Below are 25,302 nucleotides of genomic sequence, written 5' to 3' on the forward strand. Positions count from 1 at the left end.
AAGGCAAATGCACATGTGAAGTATCAAGCCAATTAGTCAATTGGTTGACGAGTTATTGATCGGAAATGATTTTCATACTTTGTGTGATAGTGACCTTAACCTTTGACCTAATGACCCCAATTTCAATAGGGTACATCTACTGTCCAAGGCCAATGCAAGTGTAAAGTATAAGGCCAATCGGTCAATTGGTTGACAAGTGATTGATCCGAAACGAACTGGTCAATCAAAGACTGACCCACATCCAGCAAAACCATACACCCCTTCTTCTTCTAAGAGGGGCATAATAACACAAAAGCACCAATTCAAAATAGAGCACTCATAGAGGCAGTGAAACTGAAGTAGTTATTTAAGCTTATCAAGATCACTTCCAACATAAGTCATGTCTTCTAACAAAACATAAAGAATATAAAACTGTTTCCAATGAAAAAACATAAAATTTATTATATCTTTGTATGGGTGCATAGGCACATACAATGATGAAAATTAAGGACAGGTAGACATCAAGATTGTATCACTTAAGTACAAAACAGAACTGTCTATAATCACTGATTACATTTCAATTAAAAGCACAGGCATGAACACAAAAGTGGAATTAAATGAAACCGATTAATATGACTACTGGCCTAGTGTCAACATGTAACAAGTCAAGTGAATGCAGAGTGATGGAAATTCTTCAGACAGAAAGTGACCCATCTAGTGGTGGAAGAGTCTTATATCGGTGTGAATGAGGGAAACCCCATGCTCATTGCAGGCCTTGATCACCCCCTCGTCATTAGTGGACCCACCTGGGGCAGCAATGTATTCTGCACCACTCTGAAAAAGACGTTATCATAAATAATTAAAACAGTTTGTCATAAGAAATCATCTTAATGCAAAACAAAACTCTCAGAGAACTTTGAAAAGCGGTTATGTCCCCAACTTTTTGATTATTTTTATCAATTTTGAAAAAGATTATCGAAGAATGTTTACAACGCAAACTTTCAAATGGTAAGTTTTAGAATAATTTAAATGTCTTACCTTTAGCAAATAATAGGGCTTTGAACTGATTACATGTATTCAACTTGTCCCAGACAGTTAATTATAAACATTCACCTGTGTTTAATGATCATGTTCTCACCTGTACTGCCCTGTCTATGTTGTCCCTGAATGGGAAGAAGGCATCAGAACTCAGGGCTACACCCTTTAACTGGGAGATCCATTCAGAACATTCAGCCTGTAACACAACACACGTTTACTCAATAAAACTTTTTTTTTTAATCTATTTTTTTAAGCTCGAATGTATTGAAAGCCTAAGGCTTATTGACCCACTTTTGACTCTGTTTCCAGGGTAGAACCAGTACTTGGTCTCTTTGAAGGTTATCTAAAGAACACTATAACAGTGGGTATCGAACCTATGACCTCCTCGTTGCTAAAGATGTGGTTGTGCGTGTAGTCCTTCCACACAAAAGAAACAAAAGTCATCAATTTACTGCCTGAAACCCTACATCATAAACAATAATTTATTAAATATCAGACATAAATGTACATAACAACGCCTACTTACATCGGTCAGGAATGCAGGGATTTCTTCAAACACACTCTCCCAACTGGCACGATCCGAATCCTAGAATGCAAAAGAAACATTAATAACAACAAATATTCAAGCAAAGGTTACCTCCTATAATGAGATATCAATAAAACTTGTTTTCAAACTTTTGTAAGATTAACAGTTTTCAGGAAATTAGAAATGCCATACAATCAGCTTTTCTCCATTGCTGAATCCCATTTTCAAGAAGCATTTTTGAGATATATAAAAAGCTTTCAATTATTGAAGCACAGTGCATTAAATGTGTATATATGCACAAATTTAAACATACAAGCATTGTAAGACAATTGGATTCATAACAATTATGTCAAGAAAAACAATATTATAAAACGTCTGACTACATTTGTCATACCACACCAACTGTCCCCAGGACATACTGGTCTATAGCGTTGGCCATGTCAGCTCTCTTTGTTCCCTTCTTGAACTTCATGTTCAACACCTTGGGATGGTGTCGCAACCACCTACAGCAGGCAAAACATCAAGTCTTTTGTGTTCAGTCAGAGAAATGTTACTTTATAGGTAAGATAAAGTATAAATTCATAACTTCCACTGACAAGAACCAACTTCTGAGGACGAAAAAAATCTTAGTCTATTAAATGGAGAGTAATGCGATCGAACTACAAGCAAGTGGTATGTGATATTAACAAATAACAGCTATATGTCCATAATGTCGATTAAATTAATGATAAAAAAGAATTGCAAAATCAGCATCAATTGAGATCTCAAAATGATGTTTTTCAAACATGACTTCCTCAGTAGTAATATTTCTACGTATGCATTTAAGATTTCTTGGATTAACATCAGATACAATTATTTGTATGCTCACCTACCAGTTATTTGCCTTGTCCCCTGCAAGACGGGTGCAGTGAATCCTAGACTGCTGTCCAGCCCCTATACCAATCACCTACAAAGGAAAATAAATACGGAATATAGTTAACCGCAAGTCCATTGATTTTGTTCTTGTCAATTTTATTAATCAATATAGTTAACCATAACCATAATCCTTCAAAATATGTGAATATAGATTTCCAAATGATCCTACTTTGACAATAAAATGCTCTTTTTCAACCATTAACTTTGAACATCCAATTGCAGGATCAAGAAATTTTCAACATCTAACATTAAGAAATACATCAAAACGCATATTCATCATGTAGCTATTGGGTAAGAAAATGTTAGAAACTTAAATATGTAATGTCTATATTTTAATTTTGAATGAATAATACCTGTCCATTCTTTGAGTAGCACACAGAGTTAGACTGGGTATACTTGAGTGTGATAGTGGCCACATGAATAATACCTGTCCATTCTTCGAGTAACACACAGAGTGAGACTGAGTTTACTTGAGTGTGATGGTGGCCACATGAATAATACCTGTCCATTCTTTGAGTAGCACACAGAGTTAGACGTACTGGGTATACTTGAGTGTGAATAGTGGCCACATGAATAATACCTGTCCATTCTTTGAGTAGCACACATAGTTAGACTGGGTATACTTGAGTGTGATAGTGGCCACATGAATAATACCTGTCCATTCTTTGAGTACCGGAAGCACACAGAGTTAGACTGGGTATACTTGAGTGTGATGGTGGCCACATGAATAATACATGTCCATTCTTTGAGTAGCACACAGAGTTAGACTGGGTATACTTGAGTGTGATAGTGGCCACATGAATAATACCTGTCCATTCTTTGAGTAGCACACAGAGTTAGACTGGGTATACTTGAGTGTGATAGTGGCCACATGAATAATACCTGTCCATTCTTTGAGTAGCACACAGAGTTAGACTGGGTATACTTGAGTGTGATAGTGGCCACTATGAGGTCGCGGATGTTCCTCTCTGAAACCTGCAAAAACAAGAAACCGTCGGGGACGGATGATGCTCCTCAAAGGTTTTTTTGCCACAATATTGCACTATATATTCAGATAAAAGGAAACGTCTTGAGGGGCATAACTTTGGACAAAATAATACGATGGATGGTTTAGCAACTTAAAAATTTCAAAGGGCCATAACTCTCTAAATAAATCATCTAACCAGAACCCACAAATAATATGCGCATCTCCTCAAGGTAGTTAAGCTTCCCATAAAGCTTCATTGTATTCCAGTCAGTAGTTGGGGAGAAATAGCCCGGACAAGAATTGCACAATATGTACAGTTTATAGAAAATTTTAAAGGGCCATAACTCTGTGAAAAATCATCCGACCAGAACCGGCTGATAATATGCACATCTCCTCTTGGAAGTGAAGCTTCCCGTAAAGAAGTTTCATTGAATTCTGGTCATTAGTTGCTGAGAAATAGCCCGGACAAGAATTGCACTATTTGTACAATGGAAAATTTCAAAGGGCCATAACTCTGTGAAAAATCATCCGACCAGAACCGGCTGATAATATGCACACCTCCTCATGTAGTGAAGCTTCCAATAAAGTTTCATTGAATTCTGGTCATTAGTTGCTGAGAAATAGCCCGGACAAGAATTGCACTATATGTACAGTTAATGGAAAATTTCAAAGGGCCATAACTCTGTGAAAAATTATCCGACCAGAACCCGCTGATAATATGCACATCTCCTCTTGGTAGTGAAGCTTCCCATAAAGTTTCATTGAATTTCGGTCATTAGTTGCTGAGAAATAGCCCGGACAAAAATTGTGCACATACGGACACACGGACGGGACAGACAAAGCGGCGACTATATGCTCCCCCCCCAAAAAAAAATTTTGGGGGAGCATAATAAACTAAAGAGTTTGCCAACACAATAATTATAGTAGGTAACCTATAATAATACATATTAAATCATAGACAGGGGAAAATGCCTAAAAATTATGTTCCAATCGCATAATTATACCCGGTAATACATATTAAATCATAGACAGAGAAAAATGCCCAAAAAATAATGTTCCAATGGCTTCTTAAATTGTTTTTTGGGTACATGGATTGTCTTAGAATACTTAAACGTGCTATGTAGAATACTTAAACGTGCTATGTAGAATACTTAAACGTGCTATGTAGAATACTTAAATGTGCTATGTAGAATACTTAATTTAAACGTGCTATGTAGAAGAAGCATTAAACCAAGAGCAAGCATGACCAAAAACTTAGTGCATATTTGAACAACTTCCCTAGTTTTAGGCGTATATTGTTAATAAATCAACGTCAAGTGAAATATCTGAAACTGGTGGATCAAAACATTAATTACCAGTTTTTGTTACAGTTTCTTGACTTCACACTTAAATTAAATAAATTTAAGAGCAAAATTATTATCAAACATGTGCACATTCATTAATTTGTTTACCATCAACACATATATTTAAGTGTTAACAATAAAGTCACATAAAAAACAAGAGATGTGTTTGCCAGAAACACAATGCGCCCTATTGCGCCATTTTGATTTATTTATATTTTTTTATCATTTGGCAGGTACAGATAATTATCTCCCTTGAAACCTTATTCTTTCCTTTGGATTTGTATTTTTGATCTTTGACCTTGAAGGATAACCTTGACCTTTAACCATTCAAAATGTGCTCCATGAGATCCTCATGCAGGCAAAATATCAAATTGCTATCTTCAATAATGGAAAAGTTATGGCAAATGTGACAGACAGACAGACAGACAGGCAGGCAGGCAGGCAGGCAGGCAGGCAGGCAGGCAGGCAGGCAGGCAGGCAGGCAGGCAGGCAGGCAGGCAGGCAGGCAGGCAGGCAGGCAGGCAGGCAGGCAGGCAGGCAGGCAGACAGACAGACAGACAGACAGACAGACAGACAGACAGACAGACAGACAGTTCAACTGCTATATGCCACCCTATCGGGTACACAAAAACAATAAAAAGCTGTTAGCTTCACTGGCTGTAAAAAATTTTAGCATCCAGGCCCTGCCATTTGTCTATCAACCAGGCCCTGCCATATGTCAATCAACCAGGCCCTGCCATTTGTCTATCAACCAGGCCCTGCCACTTGTCTATCGACAAAGCCCTGCCATTTGTCTATCAACCAGGCCCTGCCATTTGTCTATCAACCAGGCCCTGCCATTTGTCTATCAACCAGGCCCTGCCATTTGTCTATCAACCAAGCCCTGCCATTTGTCTATCAACCAAGCCCTACCATTTGTCTATCAACCAAGCCCTGCCATTTGTCTATCAACCAGGCCCTGCCATTTGTCTATCAACCAGGCCCTGCCATTTGTCTAGCAACCAGGCCCTGCCATTTGTCTATCAACCAAGTCCTGTCATTTATCAACCAGGCCCAGCCATTTGTCTATCAACCAGGCCCTGCCATTTGTCTATCAACCAGGCCCTGCCATTTGTCTATCAATCAGGCCCTGCCATTTGTCTATCAACCAAGCCCTGCCATTTGTCTATCAACCAAGCCCTGCCATTTGTCTATCAACCAAGCCCTGCCATTTGTCTATCAACCAAGCCCTGCCATTTGTCTAGCAACCAGGCCCAGCCATTTGTCAATCAACCAAGCCCTGCCATTTGTCTATCAACCAGGCCCTGTCATTTGTCTATCAACCAGGCCCTGCCATTTGTCTATCAACCAGGCCCTGCCATTTGTTTATCAACCAAGCCCTGCCATTTGTTTATCAACCAAGCCCTGCCATTTGTCTATCAACCAAGCCCTGCCATTTGTCTATCAACCAGGCCCAGCCATTTGTCTATCAACCAAGCCCTGCCATTTGTCTATCAACCAAGCCCTGCCATTTGTCTATCAACCAGGCCCTGCCATTTGTCTATCAACCAGGCCCTGCCATTTGTCTATCAACCAAGCCCTGTCATTTGTCTAGCAACCAGGCCCTGCCATTTGTCTAGCAACCAGGCCCTGCCATTTGTCTATCAACCCCACCCTGCCATTTTTTTAGCAACCACGCCCTGCCATTTGTCTAGCAACCCCACCCTGCCATTTGTCTAGCAACCAGGCCCGGCGATTTGTCTAGCAACCAGGCCCTGCCATTTGTTTAGCAACCCCACCCAGCCATTTGTCCACCATAGTCTCACCTCACTGCTCGATGTGACGATATTTTTGAAAACCAGTTTGTTGATGACAGCGTCGTTCCGTTTCTGGGTCAGCTGCAGGCCGTACAGGGTGCGGGTCTCGGTCTCAGGGGGCTCATATGTGGGGTCCATCTGGAACAAGAGATGTGTTTGTCAGAAGCACAATGCCCCCTATTGGGCTGCTTTAAAGACATATATTAGACCTTTGACCTTGAAGGATAACCTTGACCTTTCACCACTCAAAATGTGCAGCTCCATGAGATACAAATGCACGCCAAATATCAAGTTGCTATCTTCAATTTTTCAAAAGTTATTCATTATTGAAATAAATTAACCAAAGTTGAAGTTTGGAGACAGAATGACAGAAAGACAGGCCAAAAACAATACTCCCCTGATCATTTGATCCGGGGGCATAAAAACACCATGTGGGTGTATCCTTTGCTAGGATTTCACCAAGCAACAATATTATTGTAAGGGTCCTATGCACTATGAAGCAGTGCCAAGAAAGTTTCATGGAAAATTATTCAAATAACAGAACACAAAAGCTAATTAAATTGCTATTGGTATATGAACAAATCACTTAAAAGTTATTTTAGATACCGTTATTACTCTAAATTTAGATATGGAAAATATTCAAAGATTTCAGGTGTCTGAAAATTTAGAGACAAAAATGAAATGTCCTAAAAATATAACTATATTGAAATAAAAGCAATAAATCAATGCACAACAGTGTCTCTAATTTTAAATAAAATCAAATTCACAGCTTTGCTTACTCTTGCCTGAAATGATAGAGAACAAAAAACTTAAAACATTAACTGCTTCCTTAATAGGAAGATATCCTTTAAATTGCTGGGTAAAGCGATTGTTTTCTACTGTTATACTTGGTTATTTACCCAATTACACAAATGTTATGGTCCATTGCCTTCATGCAAGCTTCTCTCAGGTTTGTTAACCTTAACCCATTCATGCCTAGTTGACTCTCCCATCTTTCTAAATAAGAACAATTTATTTCCAAAATGAGGGATGTCTAGTATATTTATTTCTATACTTAAAATATTTCTTACAGAAATTCCTTTAAGCAAATAGCGCAGACCCTGATGAGACGCCATATTATACGGCGTCTCATCTGGATCTATGCTGTTTGCCAAGGCCTTTTTTCTAGATGCTAGGCATAAATGGGTAAATCGTTTTGTAAAACCCAATCAAGATAAGGGAAAACAGTGCCGAAATCTGGAAAAATAGTGCTGTAAAATATACTGTCAAAAAATTTACAGTTATTAATGATAGACCGTTCCAGATTTTAGTCATTACCCAATTATCTCCCCTGAATACTCTCCACGTCCGCCATTACACTACTGCCTAACAACCGGTAACATATATAAGAGAGCACCGATTATTCAACCGATGATTTTCTTTCTTTTAGTAAAACTTTGTTGTTTGTCATGCAAATTGTATGAAATAAAGTTTTTCTGATAGAGGAGATGTTAAGCTAGTGTTATAACAGAAAAATGTTTGAAAAACATGCATTTTTTTGGTATTTGTCTAGGAAAATAAACACGTTGACACATTAAAAAAACATTTAATTAAATTTAATGCAATATTTATTTGCATCATCCTTTGCATTCCAGTGTTGAATTGCCCGTTTGTTCTGCATAATCTGATTATCTTCTTTTGATCAGATATACTATCCAGACTTAACTAACAACATGGTGTCATTCTGGGTGTCATAAACCACACTGGGTGGCAGATGACAGTCTGGTCATTAAACACAATTGATGATGCCACCATGTCTTCTCTTCCTGGTAGTATTAAGCAGTCATTGGGTTTAATAATTTACCTCCGACATACTTAACAGTTGCGTACATTAGATATGTTACATATTGTACAAATTAAAAGTTATGTCCAATATAGAATATCAGAAATTGTACACCGTAAAGATACTAGCTCGTTTAATCCCTGGTTTAATTTATGAAAAAAAGTATTTAGAGCGGTGTCGGGCTTCTCCGAATAGGGTCTAAGTCCGGATACTTTCAGCCAATCATAAATAAGTTTACATGTCATCTCCCTTAAGTCATTATCAATGCATGAGCAGAAAGCGCAGTGTTTCTTTTCCGGTTTTGCAAAATTTCAAGGCGCGGACATTTTGAAAGGCTTGAAAAACAATCACTTTTTTTGAGGGTAAGAATTTTCTTTAACATTTTTACTGGGTATGCTAAGCAACATTGATAACATTATTTTCGAATAATATTTTTTAAAATTAAACCATTGACAGCATACACGTGAATTATGTTATGTAAAGAGGTTACAGTCATAATTGACAAGTATAAATGTGATGTGACGCGATTTGTATGGGTATTATGTAGGTATCCGAAAGAGCCGACATAAAATTTAATAGTCGGATCTTCCGAATACCTGTTTTTTAGAATGAAACTTAATACAAATTTATGTAAAAACTTGTACTCACATTAGCAATTGATATTCTATTGGCCATTGGTCAATATAAGTGGTTTTGAAATAAGGAAATCGTGTCAATTTATACCTTTCTAAGAACATAAAACACTACACAAAAGTCAAATATTTAGATATTTCTATCAGCCTGGAGTGTTTCCTGACCCTGTTGCTATGTATTTGGTAAGTTGTTTTACTTCTAGGATGAGTCGTCCACTAAAGTATGACAAGACTGCCCTGAAAAACGCAGTTGGAGCAGTAAAAAGTAAATCTATGTGCTACTTTAAGGCATCTAGGCTCTACAATGTACCAAGGTCAACGATATTTGACAAGGTTATTCCAGCATCGAATGCACTATGGGGCCACATACAGTTCTCACAGCTGCTAAGGAAAATAGGATAGTCAAGTGTCTGACACAAATGTCACGTATCAGTTATGGACAGACTTAATATGAACTTATAAGGACTGTTGGCAAAATTGTAAAGAAAGATGGACAATCAACACCCGTCTAGATGGGTTAAGTGTGAAAATTGTCAAATACGTTGGCATTATATGCGTGCCAACAGGCCGGAATATGAGTTGTTGGATGAGAAAGAAAGAGGAAAGATAATGTTTGTTTGTCTGATGTGGGATAGACATGATTGAAGTATCAGACGCAATTATTAGAAATAGTGATGCTTTTTAAGTATTAACATGTGATCAGGGCCCGCCCTTGCCGCCAGGGGAAGCCACCCACATCCCTCATGAGGGGGAATTTTTCGTCGTTTTGGGCGAAAAGGGGAATTTTAGAAGATCTTTTTACCAACCATTCAACACCTAAAATTGCTGTATTTTAACGTGATTTACATAAATATACATTTAATCAAAGGTTAGTAGCACGATACAAGCTGGCCACATAGGTATAAAAGCATTTAACAATTTTTTTTATTTTTTTTTGTAGGGGGAATTTTAAGCTGAAAAAGGGGAAAAAAGTATACTTTTTTTATGGGGGAAGCCGCCGATATTCGGCGGTAAAAAGTGCCAAACGAGGGCCCTGGACTGATTGACTGATTACTAGTATTTGAATGATGTACTGCAGTTGTGTTCGTGTTCCTGGTGATTTCATATACATTTTGTATGTTTGACAAGTTTTATGAGTGTTTTACTTGAACAATGGTGTAAAAAGCGTAGGTTATTTGACAAAAAAGCGTTACATGACTGAAATGAAACGTTTTAACATGAAATAATATCATAAAAGATTAAGCTAGTTTACAATATTTGCTTACGAGTAAATATTGTCAGTAAAACTTTTTTTTTTTTTTGTATAATGGACAGTCTCAAGAAAGAAGTGAATACAATTTGATAACGCTATGTTTAACTAAAGATTTGTCTTTGTTTTGAATCGTTTTTTTTTAAACCTCATATGTATCCGAAAGACCCGATGGTATCCGAACTTACCCGACAAATGTTACTTGATGGTTCCTGGCATACTTGACATTTTCATAAGAGTAACGCTGTGCAATACAGGCTTTCTACTGGTCCCTACTTTTCCCTACGTTTTTTTCTTAACCCTACTTTTCCCTACTTTTTTCAAAAATAGCCCTATTATCCCTACTTTTTCATTTTGCAAGTAAAACAAATAAAATGTAAAATGAAGGCTTACATGATTCTTCTTTAGATATTTTGCAGAATTTCCATTCAGTATGAATCTTTGTAATGAGTACAGTTCAGATGTGTGTGGGGGATCACCTTGTGATGTCCATCCTTGAAAGCACCATGGTTCCTTCGCTAGTCAGTACAGACATACTGGTCTTTAGGTAAGATAATATCTTTGTACACTGTAAAATACATGTATGTTCTATTTAATCAAAACATGTGTGCTTCTTGAAATAGAGGTGACAGATATGCACGCTTCATCTAGACTTTACACTGCCAAGTTTCTTTTTTTCCCAATGATGCTACTAGCTGAGGGAACCCACAAATGCCATGCTGTGTTTTAAACCTTATGGGTTAAAGTCGTAATTGCAGATGCTGCTTTTCTTTCTTACAAAATACATTTAAGTTTATATGTAAAGCTTGCTTTTCCTAACTGTCATATTGAACATAAATAATTTTGTATTACCCCAAAAAAAGGGTGGGGGTGATTTGCAATTGTTTGTCTGTCCATCTATCTGGCTGTCCATAGCCCAAAGTTTGTGTGGCGCAGGACTCAAAAGTATAACTGCTAGAGCCATCTTTCTGTGAATAGTTGTCAGCATGTGAACTTGTATACCTGAGTATTTTGATGCAAGTGTATCAGATATCTATGGAGTTATGGCCCTTAATTTAGCAAACGATAGGAATCTTTGTGACAGAGCCAAATTGTGGGGGCATCTGTGTCCTATGGACACACATCTACTTTAAAATTAATAAATTGATTAAAATTTGATTAACACCGTGGCATTTATAGGTTGATATAAGTCACTGCATTGACCAACTGCTTTGACCAGCCTTGATTTGCTTTGTGTCAATACTATGTTGCAGCAGTGACATACAACTTAGATCCATACAAAGTCCATTTTAGTACTATAACTAGTCAGTTTCACTGACATAAAAATTACTTGTAACCACTCTTAGTCATTGTTGCAGGTGCTTAGTGTACTTGTCAATATTGTTTCAAGTGCTTTAAGTGTGGATGAGTTAGGGAACTGATTATTTTGTGATTTTGACAGAAGATCAAAGTTGGTTTTCTGATTAATCCAGTATGTTTCTTATTGAGTTAATTAGCGAACAGGTTATCTTGCTATTAATAACAAAAATATCAACTTGCGAACAAATATTGTTGACATCAGTACACTAGTATCTATACTGTAGCTTATCTGCTTGTGCCTGTTTAGCTAACTGTCTTTACAGGTATTAGATGCATTAGTTCTCCTGCATGCTAGTCAATACTAACCAGCCGTAATGCCACATGGAAAAACCAAATTTAACACTTCCTGGCTTGGGAAAACCAACTGTAATGGACATCAATTAAATACTTGGTGTGAAAAGGACTCTTCCTCTGACTTTGCTGGTTACTGTTTCCTTTGTAAGAAAACTATACAGTGTGGAAATACTGGTGCAACACAAATACTGAACCATGCCCAGGGCCAGAAACACAAAGATGCTATCAAGTTAAGGAAAAGCAACACTCAGATGTTTTTTAAAGTGCCACATGACAAACCATCCACATCACAGGGAGGTGGAGATGCTGTATCTGGACCATCAAAACAGATCCCATTGTTGTCCAAATCGCAGAAAGACCAAGTGATGACAACTGAGATACTTTGGGCCATGAAAGTTGCAAAAGATGGGTTTACATTTAGTTCATGTGATGGCACACCAGAACTTTTTGTTGCAATGTTTCCAGGGCCAATAAGTGAAAAGTTTACGATGAGCAAATCCAAAATTTCATACATTTTGTCAGATGGTTTGGGACCATATTTCAGAACAAATCTCTGTAAAAAAATTATTGAAAGCAAAGTGCCATATACCATTCAGTTTGATGAGACTGGTAATGAACAAGGAAACAAACAGTGTGATATTCTTTTGAGGTTTTGGAATACAAATAGGGGAGAGATTATTACTCATTTTCTGAAAGCTGCAATGTTTGGACATGCTGTAGGAGAGGATGTAGCTGAGGAATTATGGAAAAGTCTTGAAGTAGAAGATGGTGTGAGGTTGCCAGTAAATCAGTTAATAAGTATTGGAAGTGATGGGCCCAATGTCAATAAGAAAATTTGGACTCTTCTTAATGAGCGCCTCAAGTCAGATGGTCTGAAAAGACTTGTTGATTTTACTCCATGTACTTTACATGTAGTTCACAATGCCTTTAGGAAAGGATTGGATGTCTTTGGTGAAGATGTTGAGAGCCTGGCCTTTGATATGTTCCAATGGTTCAAAAGCCATCCCTGCCAGAAGGAAGATTTCAAAGAAACATTGGATAATATGGATCTGGAAGGGGTTACCTTTGTTAGACATATTTAGTGTAGATGGCTGACCCTCATCCCTGCCCTAGAACGTCTTAGAATCAATTGGGATGCGTGTAAACAGTATTTCTTGAGGGACTTGCCTTAAGTGAGTTAAAGGAACCACACAAGTCACCATTTGAAAAGAAATGAGATACAAATAATCTGTCAAGCACTTTCCTCAGAAGAGATTTACATTCAACTGTTGTTCGTAATCAGCTGCAGACCACTATTTAACCCCTTCTTGACACTATTTCAGAAGCAGGAGCCTTTGATTCACTTGCTTCATAGTGAATCCACAGACCTTCTTAAGAAAGTGATGAACAGGTTTGTAAAGGAGGATCTTGTTCAGAATGCCTCTGTTAAGAAGTTGATGGATATGGACATGGACAAAAAAGATAACCTCCTACCATTGAAAGACATTGAAACAGGTGAAAGCAAGACAATGTTAGGGAAATTAGGTGAAGAAAAGCGTAAGCCTCTCCTGAGGGACATGCAAAAGTTCTACACAGTAACAACTGATTACTTGAGAAAAAACTTCCATTGACACAGAATGTGGTGAAATATGCTCAATGTCTCCATCCAGAAGTAAGAGATGAAAACACAGCAATGAGATATGTCCGAAGTCTAGCTGAAGAGATGCCAGGCATTACATTTAATGAAGTTGCAATAATATGTGATGAGTGGAATGTGTACCGAGTGGAAAAAATTGAAAACAGTGTCATGTATGGTAATGATGATAAATTGAAGAGAGTTGATCACTTTTGGAATGAAGTATTGAGCAGAAAATCTGCAAGTGGCAACCAAAAGTTTCCTACACTGCAAAAACTGGTATATTCATCTCTATGTCTAACCCATGGGAATGCTGATGTGGAACGTAGCCTGTCCATCAATAAGAAGATCCTGACTTCAGAACGCACCTTTCTTTCTGAGCAGTCATTGAATGCATTGAGACTTACAATAGATGCAGTGGAACAATATGATGGAAATGTAACTGCTGTTCCAATAACCAAAACAATGATGAAGTATGTGACTGACTCACATCAGAAATACTTGAAAAGACTTGAAGATGAGAAGCAGGAGTCCAATCTGCTTAAAAAGGTACAGATTGAACAGAAGAGGCAACAAGAAATGGAATCAGAGGCTATCAAGAAAAATGAAGACAGGAAAAGAAAAATATCTGAAAAGGAAAAGGAAGTTAAGAAGAATGAGGCAGGCCTACAGGAAGATATGCATGCAGCAAACAACCTGTTCAAGGAGGCTAATGACAGGCTAGCATCTGCAATCAAAAAGAAAGACTTCAAGGAGATAGATATTGCCCATGCATTACTTGATGTTGCCAGGACCAAAATAGATAAAGCCACAAATGCCATGGAGACATGTAGAAGCCAGAGAAATGAGATTGAAAGCAAAAAGAGCAAATTAATTGCCAGTTATTCTCAAAAAGAGAAAAGCAGTATTTCAGGCAAATAATATGGTTCATGTAGATATTGTAGGCCTATAACTAACTGAGTATATTACTTAAATGTTTGGCCAGTGTTTTGAAGCGTGCATATCCTATTCCACAGCATTGTGTTGTACATTGCTTTTTATGTATATGTAATGCTGAGCTTGTGGGTTTTTTGCATACTTTTTGCATAAATGTAACATTGCAATCAATTATGTTTTCTAACTGCTTATGGTCATGGATACAACACACAATAATACATGCCAATACTCATGCTTATGTAGTATCTGTTTAGCTCTTACACTTACTAACATGAATGCTGTGAAACTAATTTTACTTAATCTTTTACTCCATGTATACTCATTTTAACACCTTTGCAAACTGAGTAGACCTTAGTCTCTGTTTGCTTATACAATTATAATAAAAATATAATTCTTCACTATTGCCTGTGGTGAGAAAATTCTTTGTTTTAGTACTAGTGCAAGAATATTTATATATTCATAGTGGGTGAAGTTTGGTACATATTCATGGAGGAAAGGGTTAATACTAAGGGCTTTTGTACTTTGCTTTATAAGATTAACATGTATGTTTTGAAGTCATGTTTATTATTGTATTCCATTGTGTAAATTGATGTTAAATGAGAAATAAAAATTTCAGGTGCCTGTATTTCAAGGATGGGCAGAACAAGGCATTCTCACAGCATCAGATGGACTAGGATATGTATGAATTTAATTGTAATGCCAGCTGAAAAATGGTAATAATTTTCTTATTTAGCCCTACTTTTTAACAGTAAAAATCCCTACTTTGCCCTACTTTTTGCTAAAATTTTGCCCTACTTTTGACCTAGTTTTTTGTGATGAGGCAGTAGAAAGCCTGGCAATATAGATTAATTTTACTTAATCTTTTACTACATGTATACTCATTTTAACACCTTTGCAAACTGAGTAGACCTTAGTCTCTGTTTGCTTATACAATTATAATAAAAATATCATTCTTCACTATTGCCTGTGGTGAGAAAATTCTTTGTTTTAGTACTAGTGCAAGAATATTGATATATTCATAGTGGGTGAAGTTTGGTACATATTCATGGAGGAAAGGGTTAATACTAAGGGCTTTTGTACTTTGCTTTATAAGATTAACATGTATGTTTTGAAGTCATGTTTATTATTGTATTCCATTGTGTAAATTGATGTTAAATGAGAAATACAAATTTCAGGTGCCTGTTTTTCAAGGATGGGCAGAACAAGGCATTCTCACAGCATCAGATGGACTAGGATATGTATCGATTTAATTGTAATGCCAGCTGAAAAATGGTAATAATTTTCTTATTTAGCCCTACTTTTTAACAGTAAAAATCCCTACTTTGCCCTACTTTTTGGTAAAATTTTGCCCTACTTTTGCCCTAGTTTTTTGTGATGAGGCAGTAGAAAGCCTGGCAATATAGACGAAATGGATGATAAAAAGCTGCTTTAGGTAACCTGCTCATAACCGTTCGGCACATTCGAATATTAAAAAAAAACAATTGAAAATAATCTTTAAAGTATCCGGAGACTGCAGACATTGCTCTAATAATTATAAAATTTACCTAAAAACATAACATTTAACGTATTTAGCGGGTATCGGTTAATTAAAACTACGTCATTTCGTACGAAGATTTTATGTTACGGCAATGCACGAACGACATCATAAAAACAAGAAATTACATTTGACACCAACGGTGTTAAATAAAGTTTAAACAAAAAATATGTATATAGATATATGTGTGTTAAAATGTTAGATATTTGCCACTCATACTCACTAGTAACGAGTTTTCAATATACATGAATACACAGTTCAATTTGCATCATGTAAAGTTGTGTTTTTCAGTTGTATGTTAATATTCCTCAATAGAGTCATTCTCTGTACAAAACCCATCAAATTAAAATTACATGTAAATACCGTCATGCACTTCGCTTTTAATAGGTCTTTGTAGTACGTTTATTTTCAATGCACCCCTTACACTTTCTATCACTCATGTGTTTATCACACTAGCGTACTCATGCCATTCATAATTATATTTTTATAATTAGATGTATTATTATTGTAATTTATTGAAGCTTTTCTGCAAAAAATAATACGGCTTGTGCATAGAGCTCTTTGTTGTGTCAAATTGTCGGCCTTTCAGTCTTCAGATAATCTTTACTTTGATGCTAATGACGCGTTTTTTAAGATGCCAATAAATGTATTAATAAATTTGTTTGGCACTAAATAATATATTTTTAAATTTATATTCAGGTGTTTTTTCGAAGTTTCGTTTCGATTAATTGACTAAACAAGCGTCGTTATCTATGTTTTGCGTTACTGCATAAACCTATAACATACATTTTTAAAGATTTTTAGCTTTATAGCTGTTAAATGATTCCAAAGATGAAAAACTACTCAACTAGATATATTCACTTTCCCTCCATCTTCCATATAATCTCGTAAACGATCGTCAAGATCAATATCACTCTCCCAAAAGTTCGGGTTTTTGTACGAGACATAATTCCAGCTCACAAAATTAAATTTAAAGGGATCTTTTCACGCTTTGGTAAATTGACAAAATTGAAAAAAGTTGTTTCAGATTCGTAAGTTTTCGTTTTAGTTATGATATTTGTGAGGAAACAGTAATACTGAACATTAACCATGCTCTAATATAGCCATTATATGCATCTTTTGACGATTTTAAAACCTAAAAATTATAAAGCGTTGCAACGCGAAACGATTGAATAATTTGGAGAGTTCTGTTTTTGTCGTTAAATTTTGTGAAACTACGAAGATTGCTTATATAAGGTATAAAATACATCTCGAATGTGTACTCGGCGGAATAGCTCAGTAGGCTAAAGCGTTTTTACTTCAGGACTCTGGCAGGACTCCAGGGGTCACTGGTTCGAAACCTGCTCCGGGCAATGTTCTTTTCCTTTTTTAATTTTTTTCTTGATTTTTTACTGGAGCTTTTATGATCCAATGTTTACATTTATCAATATAAAGCATTTAATGAATAAATTAAAAAAAATGCCAAAATCTGTGAAAAGGCCTCTTTAAATCCAAACAACAATTTGTTTATATCTGTTTTCAGTAAGAACAATAAAAATAATGGAAGGCGTATCAAAAATACCATACTTAAAACAATATATTATGATTTTAGAGTATAGAGTTTTACCCATTTCAAACAGCGTTAATTAATTGCGCGAGAATCTTTAATAAGTATAATCTGCTTGATGTTGCGGCTATTAAAATCAACACAACAATACATGCGTGAATTGTTTGTAACAAGTAATAAGTAAAATGTGTAATAAAAATAATAAGAGCGACTGAACCAGCAAATTTTCGCCGATGATAACCACTTGTTTACACACACACACAAAACCAACATACAAGAGCATTTTAATTTGTTTATTTGTAACAATCAATCTCAACTTCAAACAATCAATTTAACAACAAAAAATGTGATAATCGCCTGAAAATAATTCATTAAGTAATTAATTTATCCGACATCGGCGAAGCGGGTATTCACTACGTCTTTGGCTTTTGGAATCGCTGACTCGCAGAAGTTGGCAGTAGTGTAATGGCGGACAGTCATGTGACTGACATTATGGCGGCGGTCAATTTATCGATTCTGGAACGGTCTGTAGGCAATAACGCCCATGTCCGAAAATTAAGAGTTACGAAAAATATTTATTTTGGCCAAAAAAAGGGTGTCCGAAAACTTAGAGTAATTACGGTAGTAAACAATTCACTTAGAAAATTAACTTATTTTTCAGAATCTTGCCATCATACTAACAAAAGATTCTGTTAAGGGCTCAGATATCAACCATCAAACTGAATAACAATTTGGTGAGATGTTCATAAGGTTTCACTTCATACACTTAAGTGAATCAAGTTTTTAGCGCTGGTAAATGCTGTGACAAAAACTTTTAATAGGACAACTGGGCAATGTAAACACCAAAATATAAATTCCTGGATCCTTGTGGTTTAGGAGATTTTTAAAGTTATTTGCAAACTCATTATATATAAGTCAAATGACCCCAGCTTCAAAGTTTATGGCATTTTTTAAAATCCTTTTACAGGACCACTAGACAATGTTACAAAACAAGTTTTAAACCTCTCAGCCTTACTGTTTCACATCAGATTTGTTAAAATTCCATCTTTATTAGCTTTGGTGCGCTATATATGAAGCAGACTGTGAGAATTTAAACGATTAAGAAATGGGGTCACCAAATGATCATTTATGAGAAGTTACCCTATCATTTTCCCAGTGGTTCAGGCGAAGAAGTCGTTCAAAGAAAAAGTTTAAAGACACCCACCCCCAAACACACACAACTGACATCATGTTATGATAAAAACTCCCAATGAGCCTTTTATGCTCAGGTGGGTTAAGAACTAACCAGTATTTTCCATTAATGATGTTAAAACTCACCTGTAGCACACAGTATCCGCCATTCTTTTTCTTCTTCAGTATCTCCAAGGCCTCGGGTGAGTATCCAGGGGCAACAACTCCGTCCGACACCTCCCGCGATATGATTCTTGCAGTTGTGACATCACACTCGTCCGAGAGGGCTATGAAGTCACCAAATGAGGACATTCTGTCTGAACCTGAACAAATTTGCACAGGATAGTAAAACAAGAGCACCGCCTTGCGGGTGCAGACCGCTCATCTATTTTCTTTTTCAAGGTGAAGGGACGCTCATTTTCAATCACAAAGGAGGGAGGGATGGAGTGAAGAGGGGTGTATAGTGTGGGGGTGTGGACATTTATTACATTATTTTCCAAAAATGCGGGAAAAAAAAATCGGGGGGGGGGGGTGAGTGGGGGGGGGGATTCTTGGGTGCGATGGTTGGACGGTATTTCAAACATAAAATAATAAAAATAAATATTTGTGTTTTTTAACGGTTTCATGAAAAAATGAATATAGTGTGAGGGTGTGGTGGTCATTTGTGAGATGATCTTAAAAAAAAAAAATTTAGGGGGGGATTCGGGTGGGGGGGAGGGGAGGTGGGGGGGGATTCTTGGGTGCGATGGTTGGATGGTATTTCAAACATAAAATAATAAAAATAAATATTTGTGTTTTTTAACCGTTTCAAACAAGATGTGTTTGTGAAACACAATGTCCCCCTATATGACGTTTGACCTTGTAGGATGACCTTGACCTTGTGAAGGATGACCTTGACCTTTCACCACTCAAAATGTGCAGCTCCATGAGATACACATGCATCCCAAATATCAAAATGCTATCTTCAATATTGCAAAAGTATTTATAAAATGAGCGATTTGGGCCACATATATTTGACCTCTGACCTTGAAGGATGACCTTGACCTTGACCTTTCACCACTCAAAATGTGCAGCTTCATGAGATACACATGCATGCCAAATATGAAGTTGCTATCTTCAATGTAGCAAAAGTTATTGCAAAATGTTAAAGTTGGCGCAAACAGACGTACAGACCAACAGGGCAAAAAACAATATGTCCCCCATATAGTGGGGGACATAAAAAAAATAATGTGTGTGTGGGGGGGGGTATAGTGTTATAGTGTGAGATGATGTTAAAAAAAAAAAATCGGGGGGGGGGGGGGGGGGGGGGGGGGGGGGGGGGGAGGACACGGAGGATGGTTTCGGTGGAGTCTATTGTGGTATGTCAGGTAAGAGTAGTTTTGTCAAAGTATCAATCAAATCTAATCATAAATAAAGAAGGTATGGGAATTTAAGCAAAATTTAATAATTTGACCTTGAGAGTCAAGGTCATTCCAAGGTCAAGGTAAAATTCAACTTGCCAGGTACAGAAACCTATGATAGCATGAAAGTATTTAAAGTTTGAAAGCAATAGCCTTGATAGTTAAGAAGTAAAGTGAATCGAAACACAAAATTTTACCATATATTCAAAGTTACTAAGTCAAAAAAGGGCCATAATTCCGTAAAAATAACAACCAGAGTTATGCAACTTGTCCTTTTACTGTACCCTTTTGATAGTTTGCGAGTGTTCCAAGTATGAAAGCAATATCTATGATACTTTAGGGGTAAAGTGGACCAAAACACAAAACTTAACCAAATTTTCAATTTTCTAAGTATAAAGGGCCCATAATTTCATCCAAATGCCAGTCAGAGTTACATAACTTTGCCTGCACAGTCCCCTTATGATAGTTAATAAGTGTTGCAAGTATGAAAGCAATAGCTTTGATACTGTAGGAATAAAGAGGACCTAAACACAAAACTTAACCAAAATTTTCAATTTTCTAAGTATAAAAAGGGCACATAATTATGTCAAAATGCACGCCAGAGTTATCTAACTTTGTCTGCCTAGTCCCCTCATGATAGTAAGTAAGTGTACCAAGTTTGAATGCAATTGCATTGATACTTTCTGAGAAAAGTGGACCTAAACGCAAAACTTAACCAACATTTTCAATTTTCTAAGTATAAAAAGGGGACATAATTCTGTCAAATTGCACGCCAGAGTTATCTAACTTTGCCTGCCTAGTCCTCTCATGATAATAAGTAAGTGTACATGTACCAAGTTTGAATGCAATAGCATTGATACTTTCTGAGAAAAGTGGACCTAAACACAAAACTTAATCGGACGCCAACGCCGACGCCAAGGTGATGACAATAGCTCATATTTTTTTTCAAAAAATAGATGAGCTAATAAAATCAGTCGTGTTCTGTGAAAACTGGGCATAATGCATGTGCATAAAAAGTGTCGTCTCAAATTAGCCTGTACAGTCCGCACAGGCTCATCAGGGACGACACTTTCCGCCTAAATTGGATTTTTGCTAGGAAGAGTTTTCATTTAAACGAAAAATGCCATAAAAGCGGAAAGTGTCGTCCCTTATTAGCCTGTGCTGACTGCACAGGCTATTCTGGGACAACACTTAATGCACATGCATTATTCCCAATTTTCTCAGAACGTGACTCAAATACTTCTTAGGTTGCAAAGGGACAATCTTATGGGTGTCAATAAAGCTCAATTTGTCTGCTCAGGTACTACTTAAAAATACTCTTGAGTATAATACAATTAATCTTCGGTACAGAAATTACAATTAGAATAGGCCATACTCCTTGGAATTTCTTAGTATATTTCCCTTACCCCAGGTTCTTTGTAGTAAACTTAAGAGAACCTGAGCCGATAATGACCAAACTAATGTTAATGGAGCAGAAAAGACTTCATAAATTTTGAGGTTAACAAAATAACTAAAGCTTTTCACAGTCAGTAACCCATTCAAGTGTCAATACTTAGGCCCTTCCGGTGAACTTCTGGTAAAAAAAAAGTAGAATTCATGAAGTAATGGTACGGTAAACAAAGTTCATTTTGTTGATTTATTACCAACAGATGTTGACCGAATATCCGAATATTCGTTCTGAAGGATGACCGAATATTCAAATACCAAAATCGGTATTTGTTGCCATCCCTAATATGTAGCAATACACAGTCAGTTACCCATTTCAACATGTAGCAACACACAGTCAGTTACCCATTTCAACATGTAGCAACACACAGTCAGTTACCCATTTCAACATGTAGCAATAAACAGTTTGCTACCCATTTTAACATGTAGCAATACACAGTCAGTTACCCATTTTAACATGTAGCAATACACAGTCAGTTACCATTTTCAACATGTAGCAATACACAGTCAGTTACCCATTTCAATATGTAGCAATACACAGTCAGTTACCCATTTTAACATGTAGCAATACACAGTCGGTTACCCATTTCAACCTGTAGCAAAACACAGTCAGTAACCCATTTGAACATGTAGCAATTCACAGTCAGTTACCCATTTTTACATGTAGCAATACACAGTCAGTTACCCATTTTAACATGTAGCAAAACACAGTCAGTTACCCATTTCAATATGTAGCAATACACAGTCAGTTACCATTTTCAACATGTAGCAACACACAGTCAGTTACCCATTTCAACATGTAGCAATACACAGTAAGTTACCCATTTTAACATGTAGCAATACACAGTCAGTTAACCATTTCAACATGTAGCAATACACAGTCAGTAACCCATTTTAACATGTAGCAATACACAGTCAGTTACCCATTTTAACATGTAGCAACACACAGTCAGTTACCCATTTTAACATGTAACAATACACAGTCAGTTAACCATTTCAACATGTAGCAACACACAGTCAGTTACCCATTTCAACCTGCAGCAATACGCAAGCAGTTACCCATTTCAACATGTAGCAATACACAGTCAGTTACCCATTTCAACATGTAGCAATACACAAGTCAGTTACCCATTTCAACATGTAGCAATACACAGTCAGTTACCCATTTCAACATGTAGCAATACACAAGTCAGTTACCCATTTCAACATGTAGCAATGCGCAGTCAGTTACCCATTTCAACATGTAGCAATACACAGTCAGTTACCCATTTCAACATGTAGCAACACACAATCAGTTAATCATTTCAACATGTAGCAACACACAGTCAGTTACCCATTTCAACATGTAGCAATACACAGTCAGGTACCATTATCAACATGTAGCAATGCGCAGTCAGTTACCCATTTCAACATGTAGCAACACACAGTCAGTTACCCATTTATACATGTTGCAATACACAAGTCAGTTACCCATTTCAACATGTAGCAATACACAGTCAGTTGCCCATTTCAACATGCAGCAATACACAAGTCAGTTACCCATTTCAACCTGTAGCAATACACAGTCAGTTACCCATTTCAACATGTAGCAACACACAGTAAGTTACCCATTTCAACATGTAGCAATACACAGTCAGTTGCCCATTTCAACATGCAGCAATACACAAGTCAGTTACCCATTTCAACATGTAGCAACACACAGTCAGTTACCCATTTCAACATGTAGCAATACACAGTCAGTTACCCATTTCAACATGAAGCAATACACAGTCAGTTACCCATTTGAACCTGTAGCAATACACAGTCAGTTACCCATTTCAACATGTAGCAATACACAGTCAGTAACCCATTTCAACATGTAGCAATACACAGTCAGTTACCCATTTTAACATGTAGCAATACACAATCAGTTAACCATTTCAACATGTAGCAATACACAGTCAGTTACCCATTTCAACATGTAGCAACACACAGTCAGTTGCCCATTTCAACATGTAGCAACACACAGTCAGTTACCCATTTCAACATATAGCAATACACTGTCAGTATTCCTTTTCAACATGTAGCAATACACAGTCAGTTACCCATTTCAACATGCAGTAATACACAGTCAGTTACCCATTTCAACATGTAGCAATACACAGTCAGTTACCCATTTCAACCTGTAGCAATACACAAGTCAGTTACCCATTTTAACATGTAGCATTACACAGTCAGTTACCATTTTCAACATGTAGCAATACACAGTCAGTTACCCATTTAACATGTAGCAATACAGTCAGTTACCATTTTCAACATTTAGCAATACACAATCAGTTACCCATGTCAACATGTAGCAATACACAGTCAGTTACCCATTTCAACATGTAGCAATACACAGTCAGTTACCCATTTTAACATGTAGCAATACAGTCAGCTACCATTTTCAACATGTAGCAATACACAGTCAGTTACTCATTTCAACATTTAGCAATACACAGTCAGTTACCCATTTCAACATGTAGCAACACACAGTCAGTTACCCATTTCAACAGGTAGCAATACACAGTCAGGTACCATTATCAACATGTAGCAATACACAGTCAGTTAACCATTTCAACATGTAGCAACACACAGTCAGTTACCCATTTCAACAGGTAGCAATACACAGTCAGTTACCCATTTCAACATGTAGCAATACACAGTCAGTTATCCATTTCACATGTAGCAAAACGCAGTCAGTTACCATTTTCAACATGTAGCAATACACAGTCAGTTAACCATTTCAACATGTAGCAATACACAGTCAGTTACCCATTTCAACATGTAGCAGTACACAGTCAGTTACCCATTTCAACATGTAGCAATACACAGTCAGTTATCCATTTCACATGTAGCAAAACGCAGTCAGTTACCATTTTCAACATGCAGCAATACACAGTCAGTAATCCATTTCAACATGTAGCAGTACACAGTCAGTTTCCCATTTGAACATGTAGCAATACACAGTCAGTTACCCATTTCAACCTGTAGCAAAACACAGTCAGTAACCCATTTGAACATGAAGCAATACACAGTCAGTTACCCATTTCAACATGTAGCAAAACACAGTCAGTTACCCATTTCAGAATGTAGCAATTCACGGTAAGTTACCCATTTCAACATATAGCAAAACACAGTCAGTTACCCATTTCAACATGTAGCAATACACAGTCAGTTACCCATTTAAACCTGTAGCAATACACAGTCAGTTACCCATTTCAACATGTAGCAATACACAGTCAGTAACCCATTTCAACATGAAACAATACACAGTCAATTAACCATTTCAACATGTAATAATACACAGTCAGTTACCCATTTCAACATGTAGCAATTCACAGTCAGTTACCATTTTCAACATGAAGCAATACACAGTCAGTTACCCATTTCAACATATAGCAATACACAGACAGTTACACATTTCAACATGCAGCAATACACAGTCAGGTACCATTTTCAACATGCAGCAATACACAGTCAGTTACCCATTTCAACCTGTAGCAAGTTTTTATGATCATGTAATAGTAACAAGGGGGCATATAAATAGCTATTTTTATTGAAGGATATACACATTAACCTGAACCACCTTTATTTAATATCACACCATATCACATCATCATAGGTCAGAGCATTCTCTAGATATCAGGCAGATGGGAAATTGTCATCATACAAACCAAGAGACTGACAGGTTTAATACGACACTAATTCTTTGAA

The 25,302-nt window shown here is 36.8% G+C and overlaps 3 protein-coding genes across 3 annotated transcripts in view; 2 read left to right on the forward strand and 1 right to left on the reverse strand.

Annotated features, from left to right (window-relative positions):
* The window catches only part of LOC127860916 (porphobilinogen deaminase-like), a 58,734-nt gene extending 42,991 nt beyond the window's left edge, over positions 1-15,743 (forward strand). The window contains exon 12 of the mRNA XM_052399230.1: positions 15,647-15,743. Within this exon, the coding sequence (XP_052255190.1) occupies positions 15,647-15,704 (58 nt within the window). The 3' untranslated portion in view covers positions 15,705-15,743. The remainder of the gene's footprint in view (positions 1-15,646) is intronic.
* Positions 1-25,302, forward strand: part of LOC127860914 (uncharacterized protein KIAA1958 homolog) — a 217,918-nt gene that overhangs the window by 91,354 nt on the left and 101,262 nt on the right. The window lies entirely within an intron of this gene.
* The window catches only part of LOC127860913 (bifunctional purine biosynthesis protein ATIC-like), an 81,463-nt gene continuing 56,575 nt past the window's right edge, over positions 415-25,302 (reverse strand). The window contains exons 11-18 of the mRNA XM_052399226.1: positions 18,869-19,044; positions 6,574-6,702; positions 3,341-3,433; positions 2,416-2,489; positions 1,938-2,046; positions 1,544-1,603; positions 1,118-1,213; positions 415-813 (exon numbers count right to left, since the gene is read on the reverse strand). Of these exons, the coding sequence (XP_052255186.1) occupies positions 694-813; positions 1,118-1,213; positions 1,544-1,603; positions 1,938-2,046; positions 2,416-2,489; positions 3,341-3,433; positions 6,574-6,702; positions 18,869-19,044 (857 nt within the window). The 3' untranslated portion in view covers positions 415-693. The remainder of the gene's footprint in view (positions 814-1,117; positions 1,214-1,543; positions 1,604-1,937; positions 2,047-2,415; positions 2,490-3,340; positions 3,434-6,573; positions 6,703-18,868; positions 19,045-25,302) is intronic.

The sequence above is a fragment of the Dreissena polymorpha genome, chromosome 15 (genome assembly GCF_020536995.1).
Source record: "Dreissena polymorpha isolate Duluth1 chromosome 15, UMN_Dpol_1.0, whole genome shotgun sequence".
Lineage (NCBI taxonomy): Eukaryota > Metazoa > Mollusca > Bivalvia > Myida > Dreissenidae > Dreissena > Dreissena polymorpha.